This window comes from Anastrepha ludens, chromosome 4 (genome assembly GCF_028408465.1).
Source record: "Anastrepha ludens isolate Willacy chromosome 4, idAnaLude1.1, whole genome shotgun sequence".
NCBI classification, from domain to species: domain Eukaryota; kingdom Metazoa; phylum Arthropoda; class Insecta; order Diptera; family Tephritidae; genus Anastrepha; species Anastrepha ludens.
The window spans coordinates 106,777,399-106,798,012 of record NC_071500.1 but is presented as its reverse complement, the minus strand read 5'-3'; the positions used below and the strand labels follow the sequence as shown (position 1 = coordinate 106,798,012).

At 35.0% G+C, this 20,614-nt stretch overlaps 1 protein-coding gene across 2 annotated transcripts in view; it reads left to right on the top strand.

The window, feature by feature from the left end:
- The window catches only part of LOC128860507 (CUGBP Elav-like family member 4), a 189,071-nt gene that overhangs the window by 127,596 nt on the left and 40,861 nt on the right, over positions 1-20,614 (top strand). Inside the window, exon 4 of one of the 2 annotated variants that reach the window (XM_054098084.1) lies at positions 16,602-19,244. The exons of the other annotated variant lie outside the window; for it this stretch is intronic. Coding sequence (XP_053954059.1) covers positions 16,602-16,640 — 39 coding nt within the window. The 3' untranslated portion in view covers positions 16,641-19,244. Of the gene's footprint in view, positions 1-16,601; positions 19,245-20,614 lie in introns of those variants that run through there. 2 annotated transcript variants of the gene reach the window in all.

The following is a 20,614-nucleotide window of genomic DNA, read 5'->3' as shown; positions in this document are numbered from 1 at the left end:
AAAAGAACTTTTTGAAAAAAAAAAAAATATTTTGCTCTTTTTTTAAAATTTGCGAAAAAATCTAAGTTCAAAAATTTCGTTTTTCAGATTTCTTAATATTTTTTTTGAATATATATTTTTTTAAAAGTACGTAGATCCCTTTAATTTCAGTAGATCACGCAAGCCATTTTCATATTTTATTTTTAATTTGATAGGCCCATATTAAACTGCATATTGCCATAAAAGTCAATCATTTCAGAGAATTACCAAGACTTCATTCTAAATTAAAAACATAAACTTACGTATAGCTTTCGTATCTATGACAAACAAACTAAATATGCCATACAGTTGAAACTGGAACGAGACTAGCACGACTGAGAAGCTTTAAAGGAAATACAAAAATTTTCAATTGAAAATTATACCCTTTTTCCATTACATAAACGCCTAAAAGCATGCTCAGCGTACCAAAAGTGACAAGACACACACTCTCAAATATAACAGACTCTATTCGCGCAAAAGAAAAAAACTTTGCCAATTCAGGCAATTTTCTAACAGAAACCGGAAATAAAAAGGAAGTGAACCCATCATCAAAAAAATCTTTCCAACTCGAAGAAAAGTTGAATGTAATCAGAAACATTGTAAAATGGCAACAACGGAAAAAAGATAACGAAACTGCTTCAAATATAAACAACAGTGAAGAAAGTAGATATCCTACTTAACTGACTGAAGGCAAAACAAATTTGTGCAACAAAAAATTTGTGTGAAAAAATCAAACGCAGAAAAGTCTATGAAGTGGAAACAACCCAACCATAAAAATGCGTGCAGAAGGTGTAGGGAGAAGAAGTTGAGTACACCGCCTAAAGCATTTCCGTTCGAGTAACAAATAAATGAGATGAAAGAATTGAAAGAGTTGAAGGAACTGTATGCTTTTGAAAAGTGTTTAAGTACAATAATAATAACAGTAAGATGAAGAACTGCAGAAAAAATTTAAAGAAAATATTGAACAAAATTTAAAATAGCAGTAACCAATGGAAATGGACTAAATACCTAAAAATAGCAGAGAATATAAGAAGCGAATGAATTGAAGTGCAAAGAGGGAAAATATAAAATTTGTAATCGAAAGAGTTAAACAAGGTAGGAAAATTATATTACATTTCATATAGAGATGGTTCAATATTGATAGGATGTGGCGGTCAAGCTTTTTTATATAGAACGAATTTTACTCTCACAAGGCTCATCTTATTCCAATTTGTCCACATACGTTGCTGTTTAAAGCCAATTTATATTCGACGTCATTGGTTTATATTAGAAATACCAATACCAGCGGAAAAGGTTTATCCCGAAATTTCGGGATAGTTTCAGAGTAATTACAAGGGTTTCGCATTGGAATAAAAATTTTTGAATATGAATATAAATTCAAATTAATCCCGAAATTTTCGGGAGCCCGATATCGGAATCCCCAGTATGTATATTACTTCCTTCAGATCGAAACTGGTGAGGTCATAACTCTTAAGGACAAGCAATTCACAGTAACCATTATTTTTTCCAATTTCACGCAAATCGAACGAAGTGCACGTGGGCGTCTTGTGGTAGTAGGTGCGCCTTATATGGCACACAACGAATACCACGTTGAGAATTCTGCATGATCTGATGCTGATGATCTGATGCTGTGGTTATCTCTCGCGGAGGTGAGTAGTCTATGCTATTTGTTTTTGTGGGATTTTCTGAGGCCGCTGCTCGACCAGTGCAGTCAAAATCCAGGGTATTGCTCAGATTCGATCAGGTTTAACTGTGCAGCAGAGTCATTGAAAATTAGAGCACTCATATTCGTGGCACCGCACAAAGCTGCGGTAGGCCTTTGAATGATACAGAATTTCATACAATATAGCATAATTTTAAAAAGTCGGTAATAGGTCTCATTCAGCTCATTTTTTTCAATTCAACGTCGACCTGCTCTTACTGAGAAACTCTTTAGTAGAAGACATATGAAAAAGTAAGAAAAATAAGTTTAAAGACAAGTTAAAAGTGGTCACTGTGCACATAGCAAATAGTAAGCAAACACCTAAAAACATGCATGCAAATAAATTGATATTCACTTCTGTATTTTGCAACTTTTTCACTTTCTGCTCAATCACAATCGGAATAATTTCTTTTTCGATTTGCAGGCAAACTTTTCACTTTTTACTTTTCCAACTAACAACTCTCGCTAGCCAAATACATAGCTGATACCTTAATTTATTATATTTTTATTTTATTTTTTATTTCTTATTTTTTTAAGTTAAACAAAAAATTTTAGCATACCTTAAGGCATTATTTAAATTACTTGCGCTTGTGCACAAAACTCGCTCTGCAATGAAATCCTTTAAATGCGCTCATGTAATTTCGAACCCATTCCACGCCTCACTGCTTCAACCCTTTGCGGCATTCTATGCCCTCTCACCAAGCATGTAAGCAAGTAAAACCCGAGTGTTTTGATAAAGGATTACATATACTTCCTTTCATTTGCTTATCAGCTTTTTAATTACTTAATTTGTATTTATGCGGCATTGTATGGTCTTTGCTTTGCATGGGACCCAACAAACTTTCCCTAAATATGAGTATACACATACTTTTCCAACTTCCCCCCACCCCTGGCACAGACACTCATTTGTATGTTCACCCACCACTCCGCCTACAAACGCTCTCATGTCACCCTTTCATTGCACATAATCAAATACATCTACATTCTTTCTCTGTAGCTATTTTGTGTTCTTCGAATTAGGTAAAGGACGACAACGCCAACGACAAAATATTTGTGTCGTTGATAAGCGTCGCACGGCTCGGGGGCACCTTTAGCGGTTACTGCATGTTAGCGCTCGAAATTTTTCCGTCAGACTTGTGATGCCAGTTGCTGATACGCTTCAACGGTTGAATAATTTTTGTGTTGGCTCCTAAACCCATCCCGCCGCTGTGCTCAGCATTCATCGATGTACTTGTTCGCCCGAGTGCCTCGCTTCGAGGCATTTTGTGTGGAGTGCAATGAACGTGTGAAAGTGACAAATGTTACTAATTAGGGCGTTGAATGAGAGCAAAGTCGTTTCAGTGAATGGCAACATGATTGGCATTAAGCCTCGTAGAGGGAAGTAGGGGATCAAACGAGGGAAGGATTGTGGTAGACATGTGAGATGACATGTATTTAATTGGTGTTCAGGGGAATTGGAAAACTGAAGAAATTTAAGAATTAAGTGAGATTGCAGTATTTATTTACTATATAATGGGCTTTTCGAAATGAGTGAGAATCTGAAAGTGTACCTGAACATAAGGAATTAGCACTACAATTCTACATAAATACTATCGAATATTGACAAATAAGAAATAATATCTTATAATTCTGTCTCAGATGAAGTTAGGTTCGCTTTTTTTGAATTATGAATTTTTAACACAAGTTTAACCCTACAAAACTGTGCATTTAATCTTAGTTTAGCAGCGGGCAGTAAGTTAAACTTCTGAAAATCTTGCCCACCTTAGGCCATCATCAATATGCAAAATGTTATTGTGGCTAGTTGGTTTTTCTTACATGTTTTGTGAGTAACACATTTCTTCAACGAATCGACGATAAAATTTTTGACTGGGCACCTATTTCGCACTTCATACAAAAGTTCATACAAGGCCTAGGTTCATCGTTTCTTTTTAAGCGAATGAAACTGAAACTCTGTAACTTATCTCTCTCTCCCCATCACTCATGCTTCTGAAATCTGAACTTATTTCTTATTGTTAGAAGAAAATTTCAAAAATTACGGCATTCATTCTAATACGAATGCGCCTAAAAGTATACTTTCTTAAATATCAACGGCCTGTATAAGAAATAAATTCAAAACTCTATATTCCCTTAAACCATAATTTCTTCTGCTAAGTAATTTTACATTTTTCAAATATACTTTATAACCAGAACCGAAAATTATGCAATTGTAAACGTTTATTTTATTTAAAACACCCAAAACTAAATAATAATTAGAAGCCTCAAATACATATTTCAATTACTCAAAAACGGATCATTCGTGCAGACTCCTAAATGTATGCTATTTATTTACATTTTCCGCAGGCATGGACAATTAAATAAATCAAAACAATATCATTTATAATCACGGCATAGTAAAAAATATTTTTATTATCTTACCTTAAATTATGAAAAATGAAATTCATAACCACCTTCGCTGAAAAGCATGCAATGAAAAATATTAAATTTGTTAGTACCCGACACAACACAAGCCCGACCGCGTGAAATAAACCAACCAACCAAGCGCACATTTAATTGTGAACAGCAATTTATCTTACATTTATTTATGTTGTATGCCTGCATGTGGTCCACCGCACACGTATTGCCGCCTAAAAGTATGCACATCAATTATTTTTGTAACTTTTGCATCTTAATTAAAAAACGCCAAACATTCGCGGACGATGGTGGCTAGCGATGCAGAAGCGGCACGTAGTAAGCGCGAAAGCGCAAACAAGCACATAAAAATTGGGCACAAACAGAACGTAAATAAAATAAAAACAAAGCAAAACAAAAACACAAAGCAAAAATAAAACAACAGCGGTATTGTAACAACAAAGATCAACACCCAAAAGTTGGTTGTGTACTGGTAGCAAATAAATTCATTTGCAGCTTAAAAACGTGTAGCAAACCTTTCAGCGGCGGTCAACTTGCTGAAGTTAGTGTGTTGTATTTTTGTAGCATACTTTTAGGCGTTTAGCGCTTGGCTTGTTTTTCGTACTCTCAGTACGTATAGCTATGTGTGTGTGTGTGTGTGTGTATTTTTTTCTTCTTCTTGCCCGCCTAATGTAAATGCACAAAATGTTAAGTGAATACGAAATTAATGTTTACTACAATACTCGTACTTGTAAAGAAATAGCAGCAGTTGTAGTAGAAATTAAAAAAGCAAATAAAAGCCGTGATGCCTTTTTCGCGTGGTGATGCTAGCCAGTGAAAATTTTTATTTCTGCGGTTTTAGTTGTAACACCACGCCTCGCTTCTCCACTGTCCTGGCTCACCTCTATGTTTATTTTTTGTGTCCCTTTTTTCATTTGCCTAATCCTTGGCTTGGTAGTTGGTTTTGTTGCTTGCTTCCTTTTTTCGAACTTGTTTACACATGACCAAAGGCTACCTCAGCTCGCCGTTCAGCAGCGCTACCTTCGATATCAACCACCTACTTTTTTATTTTATCACTACAGCTGCGGGTTACTGCACCACTGCACTAAGGTGGCTTAACACTAAAAACCCGTAGAGAATTATAACATGTTGAGTGCTAAGAGATTAACAGAGAATTTTATATAAAAATCTTCAAACAACCAACCTTCGTCTCTCACTATTTCTGCGTGCTAAAAAATACAAGCAGCAATACAAAAACGAGCTCAATACACAAAACCTCCAACTCACCTGTAACTACATAAAAAAAAATGTGGCTTAAATCGCAAATTCACACATACAGTTCTTCAAATGAAAATGGCTGCTCTGCTAGGTCGAGCTACTTTCATAGGCATGTGTACTGCGATCTACGTACACGTGTGTATATGTGTGTGTGCCTGTTTTCGCTACATTTTATTCACAAAAAAGTGTTAGTAAATTCCTTTTTAATGAGTGGCGTTGGCTTAATATTTTTCTTTGTTGCTATTGGTCCGTTCGCTTAGTTGCCGTTCCGCACCAGCGCATCTAAGTTTAGACGCTGACTGGCTGGTTGGCGTGAAAAAATGTATTTAAGCAGCTTATGTGTGGTTTTCGCTTGTCATAAAATGGGAAAAAACTTACGCAACAAAAAACCTTTTAAAAATTGCCTTTGAAAATAAAAATATAAATAGAAACGAGACTAAATTTCTTTTTATTAAAAACAGATAAAGAATAAAAAAAATGAATAATTGTTAGAGACACAAAAAAAACTATTACATACCCTTCTTCTTGCGCGTACGCTCATTACTGATTGCTTATGGCCAATTCAAAGCAACTTTATTTTCATGACACTGAATTTTTTCTTTATTTGGCGTCACATTATCGAAGAGCATTGGTTTTTTGTTACAGCTACATATTGATTGATTATGTAAAAAGTCCCCCTAATCAGAACATGCGTTTACCTTATATTCTACAAAATGGTCCACTGTAAATTAAAAAGACTTGGAAACCAAAAGCCAACTGGAGGATAAATCCTAATCAACATCCGCAAAAGGTGATTAAAAATTACAGAAAAGATCTGCTCAGGCCCTTACTATGTGGCCTGTTTTATGCAGCCTTGAAAGGTTAAGCTTTGAGGCCAACAAATCCTGAATTCCCACTGAATAAGTTACTATTTGTTACTCACTTCAAATTAGTAAGAACTCTTAAGTAACGGCTGTGAGTAATTTAAACCATGCAATAGAGCAAAGGAACTTAATGCTTTGCAGAAGAAATGGCTGAGACCACTTGCGCTTCCTTTTTTTATTTTTAGCACTCTAAGTGGATGGAGTAGGGATTCCATAATTATTCCTTAGAAAAGAGCAGAGAGGTGATCAGGTTTCTTTACAAATATAATATTCCTTGCTGTCAAAGAGACCTCAAACCCAGTCCAATATAGTTCAAGGTGGCGCAAAATTAATCATCAATTTTGTTTTTGAATATTCTTTTTTACTGAATAAAAAGAAATGATTTTGAGTGATGGAAATATTAATTTTGGGCTCTACGCGCTCCATTATTTGTCTGACCGTATACTGCAGGTGTTCAGTTCAGAAGTTCCAAATATGATTGGCGTACGGTACCATATGCAAAAAATATAAATCTTTCAATAAAGAGATTAGACCAGAATCCCAAAAAGAGCATTTTAATGTACATTTTTACGATCATTTCCAATGAAATAAAATTAGATAAAATTTTAAATGAAACTTTATTGTAGTTCTAAAGCACTTTTTTTCTTTTTCGTGTCAATAGACTTGTATCGTAACAAAAAGATATATAAAAATCCGCTGTCAAAAATAAATAAGACGAGAGCAAGCGAAGTGTGTACACCCCGCGATATACACACAATACTGATAGGCGGTTCTAGGTAGTAATTACGATTGCGTTTGCGTTGCCTAACTCACGGCGCTTACGATTTGGCTGCTGCTGCTAATTTAACGCGACTGCCTTGTGAGTCATGAGCAGCAGCAGAAAGAAATATGCTTGTGCGTATACATACCACGCACCCATGCACACCCACACACACAATCCGAATATCTGCAATTTGTAATTTTAAAGCCAACAGGCAGTAATCCCTCCAACGCATCTCCATTTGCTTGCCTTTGCTTGGCTACGTCCTAATTTCTTAACGACCGCTCGCTAGACTCCGCCTGTTCATTCATCTAACTAATTTATGCTTCAGTGCCACTGTTACTGCTGTTACTGCTACTACTACTTTGCTGTTGTTGTTGCACTTGCTTCGTAGGACAGCTGCAATTTTTCACCTGGGTAATTTTCCAAGATGAACTATGAAGTATGTGCCACCGCCAGTACCTTCGCATGCATGCCGTTTCTTCATGCTCGTGTCAGCCGCAGCCTCACTCACTTCAATTTCTCATCAGTTTTATTTTAACTTTTATTTTTTTCTTTTCTTTTGTTCGCTTCAGCTTTAAAGTATCCCAACTGACAGTTTATACCACATTTAATTTTCCTGCATCTTTTTCTGCTACTCAAATTGGTTTTTTTTCTGTAATTTCTTACTTTTCAAATTGCCCCACTGTACTGCGCTTGCGTTTCATTCATTTGCTCCTGCAAAGTTCAGCATCATTACGCGAGAGCGAACATAGAAAATTAAGCATTTTAATAGCAACATATCCGCTACCGCGCCGTAAAGCGCCCAGATATAGGCTTATACAAACAAGAAGGGGATGTATGGGGGATTGTTGGGCGGGCGTAAACGGAAGGAAGTTTCAAGTAACATCAGGTAAACTTATGCAACACAAGTTGCTAGAGTGCGCTGGAAAAAAATTGCAAGCAAAAAAAAACTTAACTGTTAAGCCATAATGAGAAAAGCGCCACTGCCGCGTGGGCTGATGCGTCTGAAAAAAAGCAGCAAGGCGCAAAAATTGCAAAAAAAACGGAATACAAGAATAAAGCATCGCCAGTGAGCGTGCAACACTCGCAGGTAATTAGTGCTGCTGCTGCTACCGTCGCGTGCACGCCACATTGCCCGCATTCACCTCACTTTATAGTTGGTAAAATGAAAAAAATGAAAGGGACTTGATGCATTGACGGCCTGCTCACTTTGCAAATTTTGCCCTCAAGACCCGGCGTCGAGGCTGGGCCAAAGCGCAGCGCCAACATGGCATGCAACTTTGTTGAAGGAAAGAGGGGCGAAAAGCGCAATTTTTATGAAATATCTACCATTCCTGGGTAGTATTTTTCGTTTGCCACTCGCTATAAATGGATGTGGCAAAGTGGCATTTCGTGGCAACACTTGACAGACAGATGTGTTTCTTTTACTGCCATTATTGTATTTTTTCCTTCTTTTAATTTTTTGCAGCACTAGGGCGACTGAGGCACTTTGAAACTGTGTTGTTACTATTTTTAGCAACGCTCTTTTTTTAAATTAATATTTTTGCCGTTATACATTAGCGTTCATTGCTTATATTTATGTGCAGCATTAAAATAATTTCTCCTTCTTATACAGAAGCAAAAAAAAAAAATCTTTTTTTTAATTTTTGCTTTCGCTTTGTTTTATTAATTGCACGCCTCTGAATATACAACAAAAAATACTAAAATGAGCAAAGTGTTAGAATTAAGGCTCTGGGAGCAGGCTAAGTGTACCCAAGGCGTCTGGATCAAAGCGATGTGTTTCGCTTGTGTTTCAAAAATAAAAACACAAAAAATTACATGAAAGTAGAGAAGCAGAAATTATAGAAATTTAACAGCGAACTAAAGAAAAATGGAATGCACAGAAAGTTTTGATTTTAATCCAACTTTGTGACGCAAATTGATGCGCCTTAATGGGAGAGCACATCGAGTTAAAGTTGCACTACCTGTCGTCAACATTCCACCACTAAAACTTGAAAAGAGAAGTTTTCAATGCGTGCGTGCTTTCTAGCATTACCAAATACTGTTATCGATGAGTGGTCGATGTTGAATATTAACTATCTGCCTCCTCAAGCAACACGTATGTCCTTCATGTTTTGCATTACCCGTTTTGACATATCGGAATATATGGACAAAAGTTTAATAGAAATTGATTTGGCAAAATATTCTTTGATAGTGGAACTTGCCCCTAATATATTATACAATGGTTCACCAGCTCTATGATCTATTCATGTTTACTCCTCATCAAAATAAGTAAATTTATGAAAATGTCTTTCCTTTTTAGTTATGGGCAAAAAAGAAATTCTTCTATAATAATATTTCTTCTCACTGCTCTATTCGAAATTTCTGGAAGTTATTGTAATATGTATATACCTTTAATTGCCTTTTTTTGATCATTTTACTCTTTATCTAGCAACATTTAGGCCCTTAAAGTACGAACTGTTCACACTTTACCAAGATCTGTTCCTACTTTTTTCATTTAAAACGAACTGTTCACACTTTACCAAGATCTGTTCCTACTTTTTTCATTTAAAACAACAGATATAAGGTGGTTTCAAAACCAAAGTAAGTTGAATAAAGAAAAAATACGCCATTTCCACCGAACAGAAACTGTTCCCACTTGTTATTATAGGAAACAAATTTTTTGTGTGAGTAGTTCTAAATCTTGAGTGAGTTGAATAATGCAAAAATAAACTACTCTCAGTGAAGAAAAACTGTTCCCACTTATGGTTAAAAGAAAATAGTATTTCGTTTAAAGTACCGACTTAATGTTATCACAAGTATTGATAGTAGCCTTCCAAACTTCGAAAACAGTGAAAAATTTACGAAGTTATTGGGTAAATAAATTGCAACTCGAATGGTAAGCTGTTCAAAATTATAGCAAAAACTGTTCCCTCCTGTTTTTTTATAAAAAAGAATAAACTTTAAACATCTATCACAACTATTTCACAGTGGTTCTAAGCCTAACATGAAATTTCCTTAAAGTATTAATTGTTCTCACTTTAGTAAAATCTGTTCCCATATCGTATTTTGTTTAGAGAGTCTGCATATCTCAAACAGAAAATAATATTGAAACATAAACTGGTGGAGTTAAGAAAAAAAACTATTCCCACTTTGATAATTTGTGAACTATTTTCAATACTTTTTTGACTAAACTAAGAACTAACTTGATACTAATATATTTGAAATATTCGCAACAGCCATTCAAAACTCAATACTTACAACGAAACTTAAAAATACATGAATTATTTCATTGCATAAATAGCACATCGCTTATTGCCAGCCTTCAAACTCCATGAAACAGATAGCAGGCGAATAACTAAATAAAACTTTCATTTACCGGCCTGTCAAAGTTGGCAACAGCTTGGCCAAAATTGTGCAAAACCTTCGGCATCATTTGTAAAAACCACGTTTCTTTCGCACGTTTTTCGCTTTCTCTATTTTGCAACTAAAAGCAAACAAAGATATTCGTCAACGTACAACTCGAGCTTGAAATATTCCCAACAACAATGGCTTAAATTTTCAACTCCAAGGTATAAAAATATATACATACTTGTGCGAGTATGCCATTTTCTTCCAAAACGCGCAGCTGTGACAAGTAATCACCGCCAGCGTCATCACTGAAATATATGTAAGTGCATACAAGTATACATACATACAAGTTTATGTACACTCCAACAGACACAAATACCATAAACAAAGATGTACAGCACCAAAAGCAACCAAAACACTTAACAACACCTGAAAACTGTTTTGAAGAATAAAATGTAAATAAAAATAAAACGTGAATACTCTCCTTCATGTGCACGTATTCTCACTCACTTCCCACCCCCATCCCCACAGACATCTAAAACACAATTTTCTACAACATCAGTAGCTTTTCTAGCTTAATTTATGCTATTGTCTGTATTTGTTGACTTTTATTATTTTGCTTTTATCTTTCTTGTTGTTGCTGCTTTTATTATTGCTGTGCAAGTTGTGGAGAGAGCTCGAATTCGCGCCTTTAACACTCGCACACACACAAGCACACGCAAGCACATATTTGTCATCAACGAAATACTTGTAAAGTCTTCTACACCATTCCAGCACTCACTTCTCCACTTCTTTTGCCTCCGACCTACAAAATTGAACGAGCATCGCTTGTTGGCTTGGAGCTGCGGTGCTGGCACCAGGTGCACACAATAGCGCGTTGATGGTGTCGGTGATTGTATTTTGTTTTTCGGTAAATCTATGTCGGCACATCTAAACGCACGAAATTGCTTGTGCATATGTGTGTGTAAATGCGTTGCAAGTGAGGTGTCCTGAAAAATCTCTACACTACTTCTGATTTTTATTTTGCTCTATTATACAAACAGCTTTTGTCGTCGTTATTTTTCGTTTTTATGTTTTCTTGTTGTTGTTATTGGTATTTTGTCACTTTTGTTCATACTTGTTGCCCGATTGTTGTCATTGCCATAAATGGGGCATCCTCTTTTTTTTAACTATTGTTACTGTTGTTTGGTATTTTTTTTCAACTTTTTTTTTATTTTGTGTTTTGCTCGCTTTTACTAATGGCGTTTTCATGCTCTTCGTGAGTTGCTTAGCTGGAAACAGTCTGATTTTATTGTGCGCGAATAACTCACACATCTATAATTCATAAATTTATTTGGATTCATGCATGTGTGCGTGCGTACTGTGCACTTTTATTGGTCATAGCTCGTACTTTTTGCGAAGATGAGTTCAATTTGAATCGAAAAGCTGCTTGGGGCTATACGACAGATTGTGTAGGTATTCTGAGCAGATGTTTGATTACAAGTGAAAATGTATTGCGAAAACTATTTACGAGCTTGCAGGCACGGGGCGAATTTTATTTATTACATTGTTTTAATAGTTTTACGAACACGAATTTTATTGCATATTTAATCTAATAAAAAAGTTAACAAACTCTAACTTTTTTTTAATTTTCATTTATGAAGCACTTAGAACAGTCCCATATGGAGCTCTAAGGTTAGATCAGGTTAGTTAGGTTGCTTCTTTATGACAAGCCACCCGGTGGCCCTAAAGCCCAATGTGATACCTGAATTTGATTTCCATCCCTTAACAGAGTTGCTTAAACCACTTAGATATGTTTAAGAAGGTAACTACTCTCTCCAGTGAGACATTTGGTCCTTTTAAGCTTATACTTAAGTCCAAAGCAGTTTTATTTTTGCTCTGATACATTTGATACGGAAAACCCTATTTCCAGTTTATGCAAAACTGTTCGCATCGATTTGTTTTTGCTTAAACATGCCAGGGCATTCTCATTTATTGACTTGGGTGAGAAATCTGTTCCCAGTTCAAAAAACTCTTTCCAGCCCCACATTTTTCAACGAGTAAAACTTATACTAACAAAAAATAGCATAGCAAAGCCGTTTTGTTTTTGTACTTGATATATTTGATGCGGAAAACTGTATTTCAAGTTTATGCAAAACTGTTCCCACATATTTATTTTTGGCAAAACGTGTCATTGTACTTTTATAGACTTAATATAGGCATTTTTATTTGCTTATGAGCATGAGAAATCTGTTCCCAGTTCAAAAAGCCTGTTCTCAGCTGCACATTTTTCGACGGCTAAAACTTATACTAACAAAAAACAGCGCAGCAAACCAGTTTTATTTTTGTACTTGATATATTTGATGCGGAAAACTGTATTTTAAGTTTATGCAAAACTGTTCCCATATATTTATTTTTGGCAAAACATGTCATTGTAGTTTTATATACTCAATATATGCATTTTTATTTTCTTATGAGCATGAGTTCAAAAAACTGTTCTCCCCCTCATTTTTCGACGGCAAAAGCTTATACTAACAAAAAGCAGCACAGCAAAGAAGTTTTATTTCTGCATCTGATACATTTGATACGGTAATCTCCATTTCCTATTCATGCAAAACCGTTCTCATCTGTTTATATTTGGTAAGTGATGCCAAGGCAGTTTTATAGACTCAGTGAAACAGTTTTATTTTTGAATCTGATACATTTGATACGCAAACCTCTGTTTCCTGTTCATGCAAAACCGTTCTCATCGGTTTATATTTGGTAAGTCATGCCAAGGCAGTTTTATAGACTGAATATATGCACTTTTATTTTCTTACGTTCCCAGCACCACATTTTTCAAAACAATTTTTTATGTCTTATGAAATATAAATACATACATACATACATGCCATATTTTATGCCGAAAGAAATTAGTATAGCTCCCGGTAGTCTTAGTTTTCTAACTTCTGATTATAAAACTGTTTATTCTTTTTATGTGCCAGCTCTAACTCCTACGTGCAACTAACCCTGGCACCCTCCTGAGCATAAATAAAAAAATTCTGATAGTTATACCTTGCCAACGTTATCAATAAAACGGTCCGCGGATGACATATGGCAAAGATACATTTTTTTTTTTGGTAGGACTGTTATAAGCTTACATGGCAAATTTCAGCGTGATATGTCACATAGTTTGTTTTCTGTACTACTGTAAACAAGTCAAGCTCGAGTGTGGAAAATTTTGAGTTGTGACCCTTTTGTATTTAGGGTGCGATATGTCCGCTTTTTAATTAGTAACTCTTCTAGCAAAATTGGGGTATAATATTCTTCAACTTTAGTTCATGTATCCTCCAATTTTGTGTATTGCTTGTTTTTGATTTTCTCGTCAACCACCAACTATGTGCGACGTGATTTGCACTGCATTGTTATTGCGGTGCAGAATGAAGTCAGATTGAATCAATTTTGTAGCGCACATGTGCTCCTGACGCGCGATCACACAAAAACCCACATTTTTTCCACACCCCAGCGCATCTCATTTACGGCGGTTGCTTGACGTTTATTTTTCTTCGTGTTTTGTTTTTTTGTGCGCAGCAAATTGAGGCAAGAATAATAGCAACAGCAGCGCATTCTGAAATTTTTGAAATTAATTTGAAATTTAAATTTTTTCAAACGCTTCGCTGGTTCACTATGCCGTTAGTGGGGTATGTATACTTTCAGGCGCCAGCTACCCGTATTCCCAATTTCTTTTGTCATATGCATGGGTAAGTCGACATATGTTCGGCATTATTTTGGTTGCATAATGAAGTGAAGTGAAATCTGTCATGATGTGCGACCGCTAACGGAGTGCTGTTTTAAGCAAAATATTCATACACATACACACACATAAAAATATGCGAGCTGAACAGTTTAAAATACGCTTTTAGGCGCTCAAGTTTATGGCAGCATTTGTATGTGATCCTGGTTGTAGTGTAGGCAGATCGGTAGCGCAAACGCCATTGTTTATTTTGATTAAATTATATGCTAGAATCGCTTGGAATGAAAAACATTGATTCTACTGGAGTACGTAAGCGCATATTCTTCTGGTGCGTAATTTTAGGCTTGGTAAGCAGATGTGTCCACATATCTGTGGACAACATAAAGAATGGAAGGGAAATGAGTGATAGGTGATTTGAATTTTAAAATTTTGAAAATGCTTAAAAATTGCTTCAAAAATTAAAGTATGAATTAGCGCCTGAAAGTATGTGCAGATGACTGAGTTATGCAACAGATAGATATAGATCGTTGCATATGCTTAAGTTTCTCATACACCGTTATCCTATTACATGGCACACATTTTGGTCTTTTACCCGCAAAATTCGCTCATGCGTTCATTCACCCAACATTGCTTGTTCGACACACACACATTGCCAGTGTTTTGAATGTAGAAAAATCCACACGAGACACAACCATCAATTTCAATTTTCCTCATGGTCTGATTTCAAATAAAATGCCATGTGCAATTTTCGTTTTCTAATCTTAAATCTGGTAAACTAATTTTCGTAATACCTTGACAGTGAAATTGGCACGAATTTTCAGCAAACACTAACACATACACATCCCCCCACCTGGCATCGACAACTCCTAACTGCTTCAGCATCGTCATCATCGCACAATCAGACATAATAACAATGTGTGTAGTCGGCTTTCAGGCGCTCAAACGTATACGCCGACACTTCACTGAGAATCTGTAAAGGAAGTTTCAAAGAAAGTATAGCAGCAGTAATAATAATAATAATAATGATGATGGTACCAATGATATTCAAGCAGCAAATGCCATTCTACCTGGCAAGTTAAAGGTGCTGCACGTGACGGTGCCGATAATGATGCTGATGCCGTTCTTCTCTTCATGGCTTGGGTGGTGTTGGTAATGATAATTTTGTTGGTGGGTGGCAAGTGGAATGAGGTTAAACCGTACCAGTTTCCCATTGTAGTTCTCAACTCAACCAGGTTCACCCAAACCGGGCAAATATATGCACATTCCTGCCGTGCTAGGCCACCATCATTGGAATTGCAGTCACGTCTCGTGAGGAATTGGTTTTTGGCTGGTTAAAGTAATTCATTCCGCTGTTTCAACAGCCAGTCTGCCACTAACACAACTTCACGGACAGGTACCAGAGCATATGGATCAGTATACGTGTGGCTGACGATTGATATGCTACTATGTTGCATACCTTTAGGCACACATATGTACTTACAAGGATGTTTTTGTGGATGCGTTGTGTGCTAGCTTATAAATCGCGCCTGCGGGTTCGACATGAATTGCTTTTCCCAACCATAAAAATCAACACAAATCAACATTTACTGTAGGAAATTAAAGTGATTTATGTGCTTGAGATTAGCTTAATAATGTCGCGGCGAAGAGGTGGGCGTTTGTGGCAAATAAGCGAGAATGAACTAGTATACAGAAGAACGCGAGAAAGTAAAAAAAACTTTAATAACTGCGTAGCTAGACAGCCAATAAATACTTATCGAATAGATATAAAGACAAATGCGATCTCAAACATTCAAATTCTTACTTGTGGAAACAGGCAAATGTTAAATGTTGAGTTGTATGGATGAAAATAAGGAAAATGATATTAAAAATAGAAATTTATTGAACTAAGATATTCGTATAATCATCATCGAGACGCTTTACAGGGTGAGCTTTAGCTTCGTTCACAATTTGTTTCCATGCATCTCGAAGAACTGCTAGCAACTGAAGAACTGTTACCGAGGGTTCTTCAGTTGCTAGCACCAGTGCCTTCAGGTTCATTAGAACTTCTTCAAACCATGTGAGCCTTAGATATTCGTATACTGAAGAAAATTTTGGAGGGACTACTTCTTGCTTTGCCTCATATCATTCGAAGAGTCAAATTTAAATGAAAACCCTTGGGAATACCCATAGAGTGTGTTGAGTGGGCCTAAACTATGGCGGAAAGAATATACAATTCAGGCAGGTGACCGGAATTAATATTACTCAACTCGAAACTAGCCTTAATCCAACAATTGTGAAAATCTAATTCAAGCAAATTTCACTCTGAAGCGAACAAATACAGACTTCTCATTTTTCTTGACTGGCGCAGTAACCGCCTAAGTGACTACGCCCGAATTCAACAAAGCGAGAATGGAATCAAATTTTATGAATTTTATAAAGTTTTTAGACGCCATGATTTGAATAAAAATTGTTATAATATTTGTTCTATTTTTATTGAATGTGTCAAGTAAAAGTATTTCACATACACAAGTAGTTTTTCTAACCAATATAATTTTTTTTTACTTTCAGGTAAGTCTACATAATTTGCGATCCTACGTAAGTAATTAACATTATAAATATTTGTAACTACAAATAGTATTCACAAATACAGCACTCATACAATGCAATGAGAAAATTACACGGTGCATTAGCCAAAAAAATACAAAAAATGGTATAGCAAAAATGAAAGACCTTTTTTTACAGTATATTGTAGCTTCCCTCCGCCGCCGTAGCCGAATGGGTTGGTGCGTCACTACCATCCGGAATTCAGAGAGAGAACGTAGGTTCGAATCCTGGTAGAATACCAAAATTGAGAAGACGTTTTTTTCTTATAGCGGTCGCCCCTCTACAGGCAATGACAAACCCCCGAGTGTATTTCTGTCACGCCAAAAAGGAGGAGCAGCTCAGCCAAACATCCAATAAAGGATGTATGCGCCAGTTACATACGTATATATAGATATATATTGTAGCTTCCCTAATTTGTTCTCAATTTGGTCTAAATTATTTAGAGAAAAACTATTATAAAACGACATTTCTACAATATTAGCTTTAAAATTCGATAAAACAATTTAATGGCGCATATTTTAACGGAATATTTCGGAGAAAATTTCTCAGCCAAAAACTAGGTGTGATAATGGACAAAAGTGCACCAGTAATTTATTTCTAACACTTTTGAACCTATCGGACTCACTATCTGCTCCAATGAATTGCAATCTGTACATAACACTTACCAGCAACAGTTATATTAGAGCAACTTCGCAAAACTTCCGAAAATGTATTATTTATGTATTATGTTTATTTATATGTATTTCAAAGAAGAATAAACAGTAGAATATTTCTTACTTTTTGGACTCTTTTGACTCTCATACGGTACTATCCGGTGTTGAGATTGAACCTATCCTACGCTTCAAAAGAGCGTCCAAATGGTACTAGATTTAAAACTACCTCCAAAAATATGTTTTTAAATGTTTTAATTAAATTAATTTCCTAAACCACTCTTCCCACAAAATCATGGCAGATTATAGAAGAATTTTAGCTTAAAGGGCTTCTCAAAACTGTTCAATGGAATCAGCGGACCGGAGATGTATTTGTGAAAAAAAATTTGCATAGTGAATGAGTTAAAAATTAAAGGCTTAAAAAGCACAACTTTCCCTTTAGAAGTCTAATTGCGTCCCGACTTTGTTGAATTATTCAAGTTTTATTTAAACAGATCTTCGAAAAAGCAAAATTTTAGCCAAAAATATCATTATTATATATTACTTTCATGACTTTCATTAATAAAATGTTTAAACATTTTATCAGTACCTTTTATTCTTAAACTTTTCTATCATTTGAAGCGAGGTTTTGGAAATATAAATTGTATGCGTAAAAAACTCGATTTTTGAAGTTATTCTCAAATCACTCCGACTTACATAGATAGATCTTCCTATTTTTCCGAAGTATTTTTTGGCGGAAATCTTAATATCTGTATAGCTTTCAATAGAAAAACTTTACTTATTTTATTGTTTTTTATTTTTACGGAGAGAGACGTTCTATTGTGTACACTGTATACTGCACTACATAAATAACTATATGGCGCATGAAGTATCCCAGTATTTGCTCGAAGTAGGAGGCTCTCACAGCATTCTTAGGGCAGTTTCCACTAGCAGTAACTCAAAGTGAGTGTAAAGTTCATTTTAAACACAGACTTCGCGCACTTTTTACGACCAACACAACCATAAAACTAAAAGGACACCAAACATTTGCAAAAAAGAAAAAATAAAAAAAATACAAAATCATAAAACTTACGCGAAACTGCATTATAAATGACAGACGCATGGAAAATGCTGTAAAAGCGCATGTGAACGACTCAATTCGCACATTTCCTGAAAACAATTGCACTGCACTGCTCTACACCGCGCAATACGGAGTAAAGTACATTTACCATGGCGTGTGTGAGTGTATGCATTTGTAAGTATCTATCGCGCGTAAAAGGGCATTGAAATGGCACGCATGTTAAAATGGCAAAGCATAAAAATCCAAGTGGAAAAGCGGAAATGTAAAGAAGTCCAACAACTTGCAATAAGTTAAAAAAAGACATAAAACCAAAAAACAAAAAATACATTATCAAGATTTTAGTGAGTAGTGGACGCTTGTGACACGTACAACACTGGCAGCAGAGGCAGCAAGACTGCAGTGGCAAACAGTATGCGCGCATTGCGCTTTTGCTGAATACTAACTTAAAGGAAATGAGAATTTTTGGTTAGAGCAAGTGCAAGTTCTACTATTCATGCGTACGTATGTGCATGTGTATGTAAATGGCACATTCGTGCAACTCATAAAAAAGTCATTGCTGTTAAAAGTGGAAAACTTCCGGTGCTTCGAAACAACTGAGAAATAAAATGCTTGCAAAGTTGGGAGTAAGTAGTAAGTCGTAAAAGTTTGAGGAGAAGGAGTAGTTAGAGAAGTAATTGTGATCGCAGTAGTTGGTGAAAAAAAGAAAAATTTAATCATGCTGAAGTAAAAAACAAGAAAAGCAACAAGCAATAAGGAGTCAGCGCCGCCGGCGCAACAAAACAGAAAGAAGGCACCTATGATCCACTACTGCAACATTGTATTACTTACAATATAAAGCTTTTGTAGTAGCCACTCGCTAACCTACCAGTTTGTCAACTAAAGCGTCAATGTTGCTGAGAGATGTATCACTTTCGAAAAATGCATGGAAACTTCTATGGTTCTGTGATGTACTAAAGAAAATCATAAAACTATATTACAAAGAAATAATTTGATGTGTAAATAAATGTGCATTGAAAAGGATATTTAGTATTACAGTCTCGGCTCAAGTGATTTTTATGAAAAGTGAGCCCACAGCTGATTCCATTTTCAAGGATTTTCGCTTTAATAAAAATAGCAAACTTTGTTTTTAACTGTGGTCAGCAATTTCCTGTCGAGTGATTCACTTATTTTGGGCATTGATGTCAATTCTTCTAAAAATTTACTCATTTGTCGCCTTAAGTATATAAGAAGTGAACCGCAAAAAATTTCAAAAATAGTTAATAATTTAGAGATTTAGTCAAAGCCGAAATTATTGAAAAAGAGTTTTTTAAAGTGAAATATGGTCGGTTCGTATTAATATTTTGCGATAAAAGATGTATAAAATATATTAATTTTAATAATTTAATATAAAAAATATATAGAGTTTTGAAAGTGAAATATGATCGGTTCTTCTTAACATTTTGATCAAAAAATTTTATATTTTTGCGAAAATTACTTTATAGAGCTTTTTGGTCGGTTCTTCTCATTATTTTGATAAACATTTTTTAATATTTCAGGATTGCAGTTACTACCAGTCTGTTTGATTTTATTTTCTAACTAAATTTTTTTTTGTCATTTTTGACACCACAGATGGTTTTCTTAAATTTAAATAAATTATTGAATTTAAAAAACTTGTTTTTCCTTTTAAAATTTTTTTAGTTTAAATAAAATTTAAAAATTGTATAGATTTAAATAATAAGATAAAAGTAACGTAATAAAAAATAAAAATAAATTGTTTGATATTAATAAAAAAATTTCTAAAACTTTTAAATCAAATTAAATTTTTAAATATAATTTTTAAAATAAAAAAAAAAAATTTGGTACAAAATTATATCTTTTTGTTCAAAATGTTTGTAGAAATTTTTGCTGTGTAATTTTTGGAAAGCAATCCCGTTCCCACGCTCAGTTTTTTTTCATATATTTTTTTATTAAGCACCATCATTTTCGAGTTATATTCAACAGTAAATCAGTGCAAGTCAATGCCTTGGCGAAGCGCTAGCATATAACTGTTCTTGTTGCGACGCAATATACGAATGTGTTTTTCAAAAATTACAACAAAAAACCATTTCTAGAATTTTTCTACCAAACATATTGTATAATTTTTTCAAAAAAGACATTTTGTACATTTACTTTAAGAAATAAAAAAAAAACATTGAGATGAACCGAAGATATTTTTTTTAAAACCCTCTTCACCAAAATTTTCTAAAAACTAAAATTTGTGAACTTATTTATTTACAATAAATAGTTCA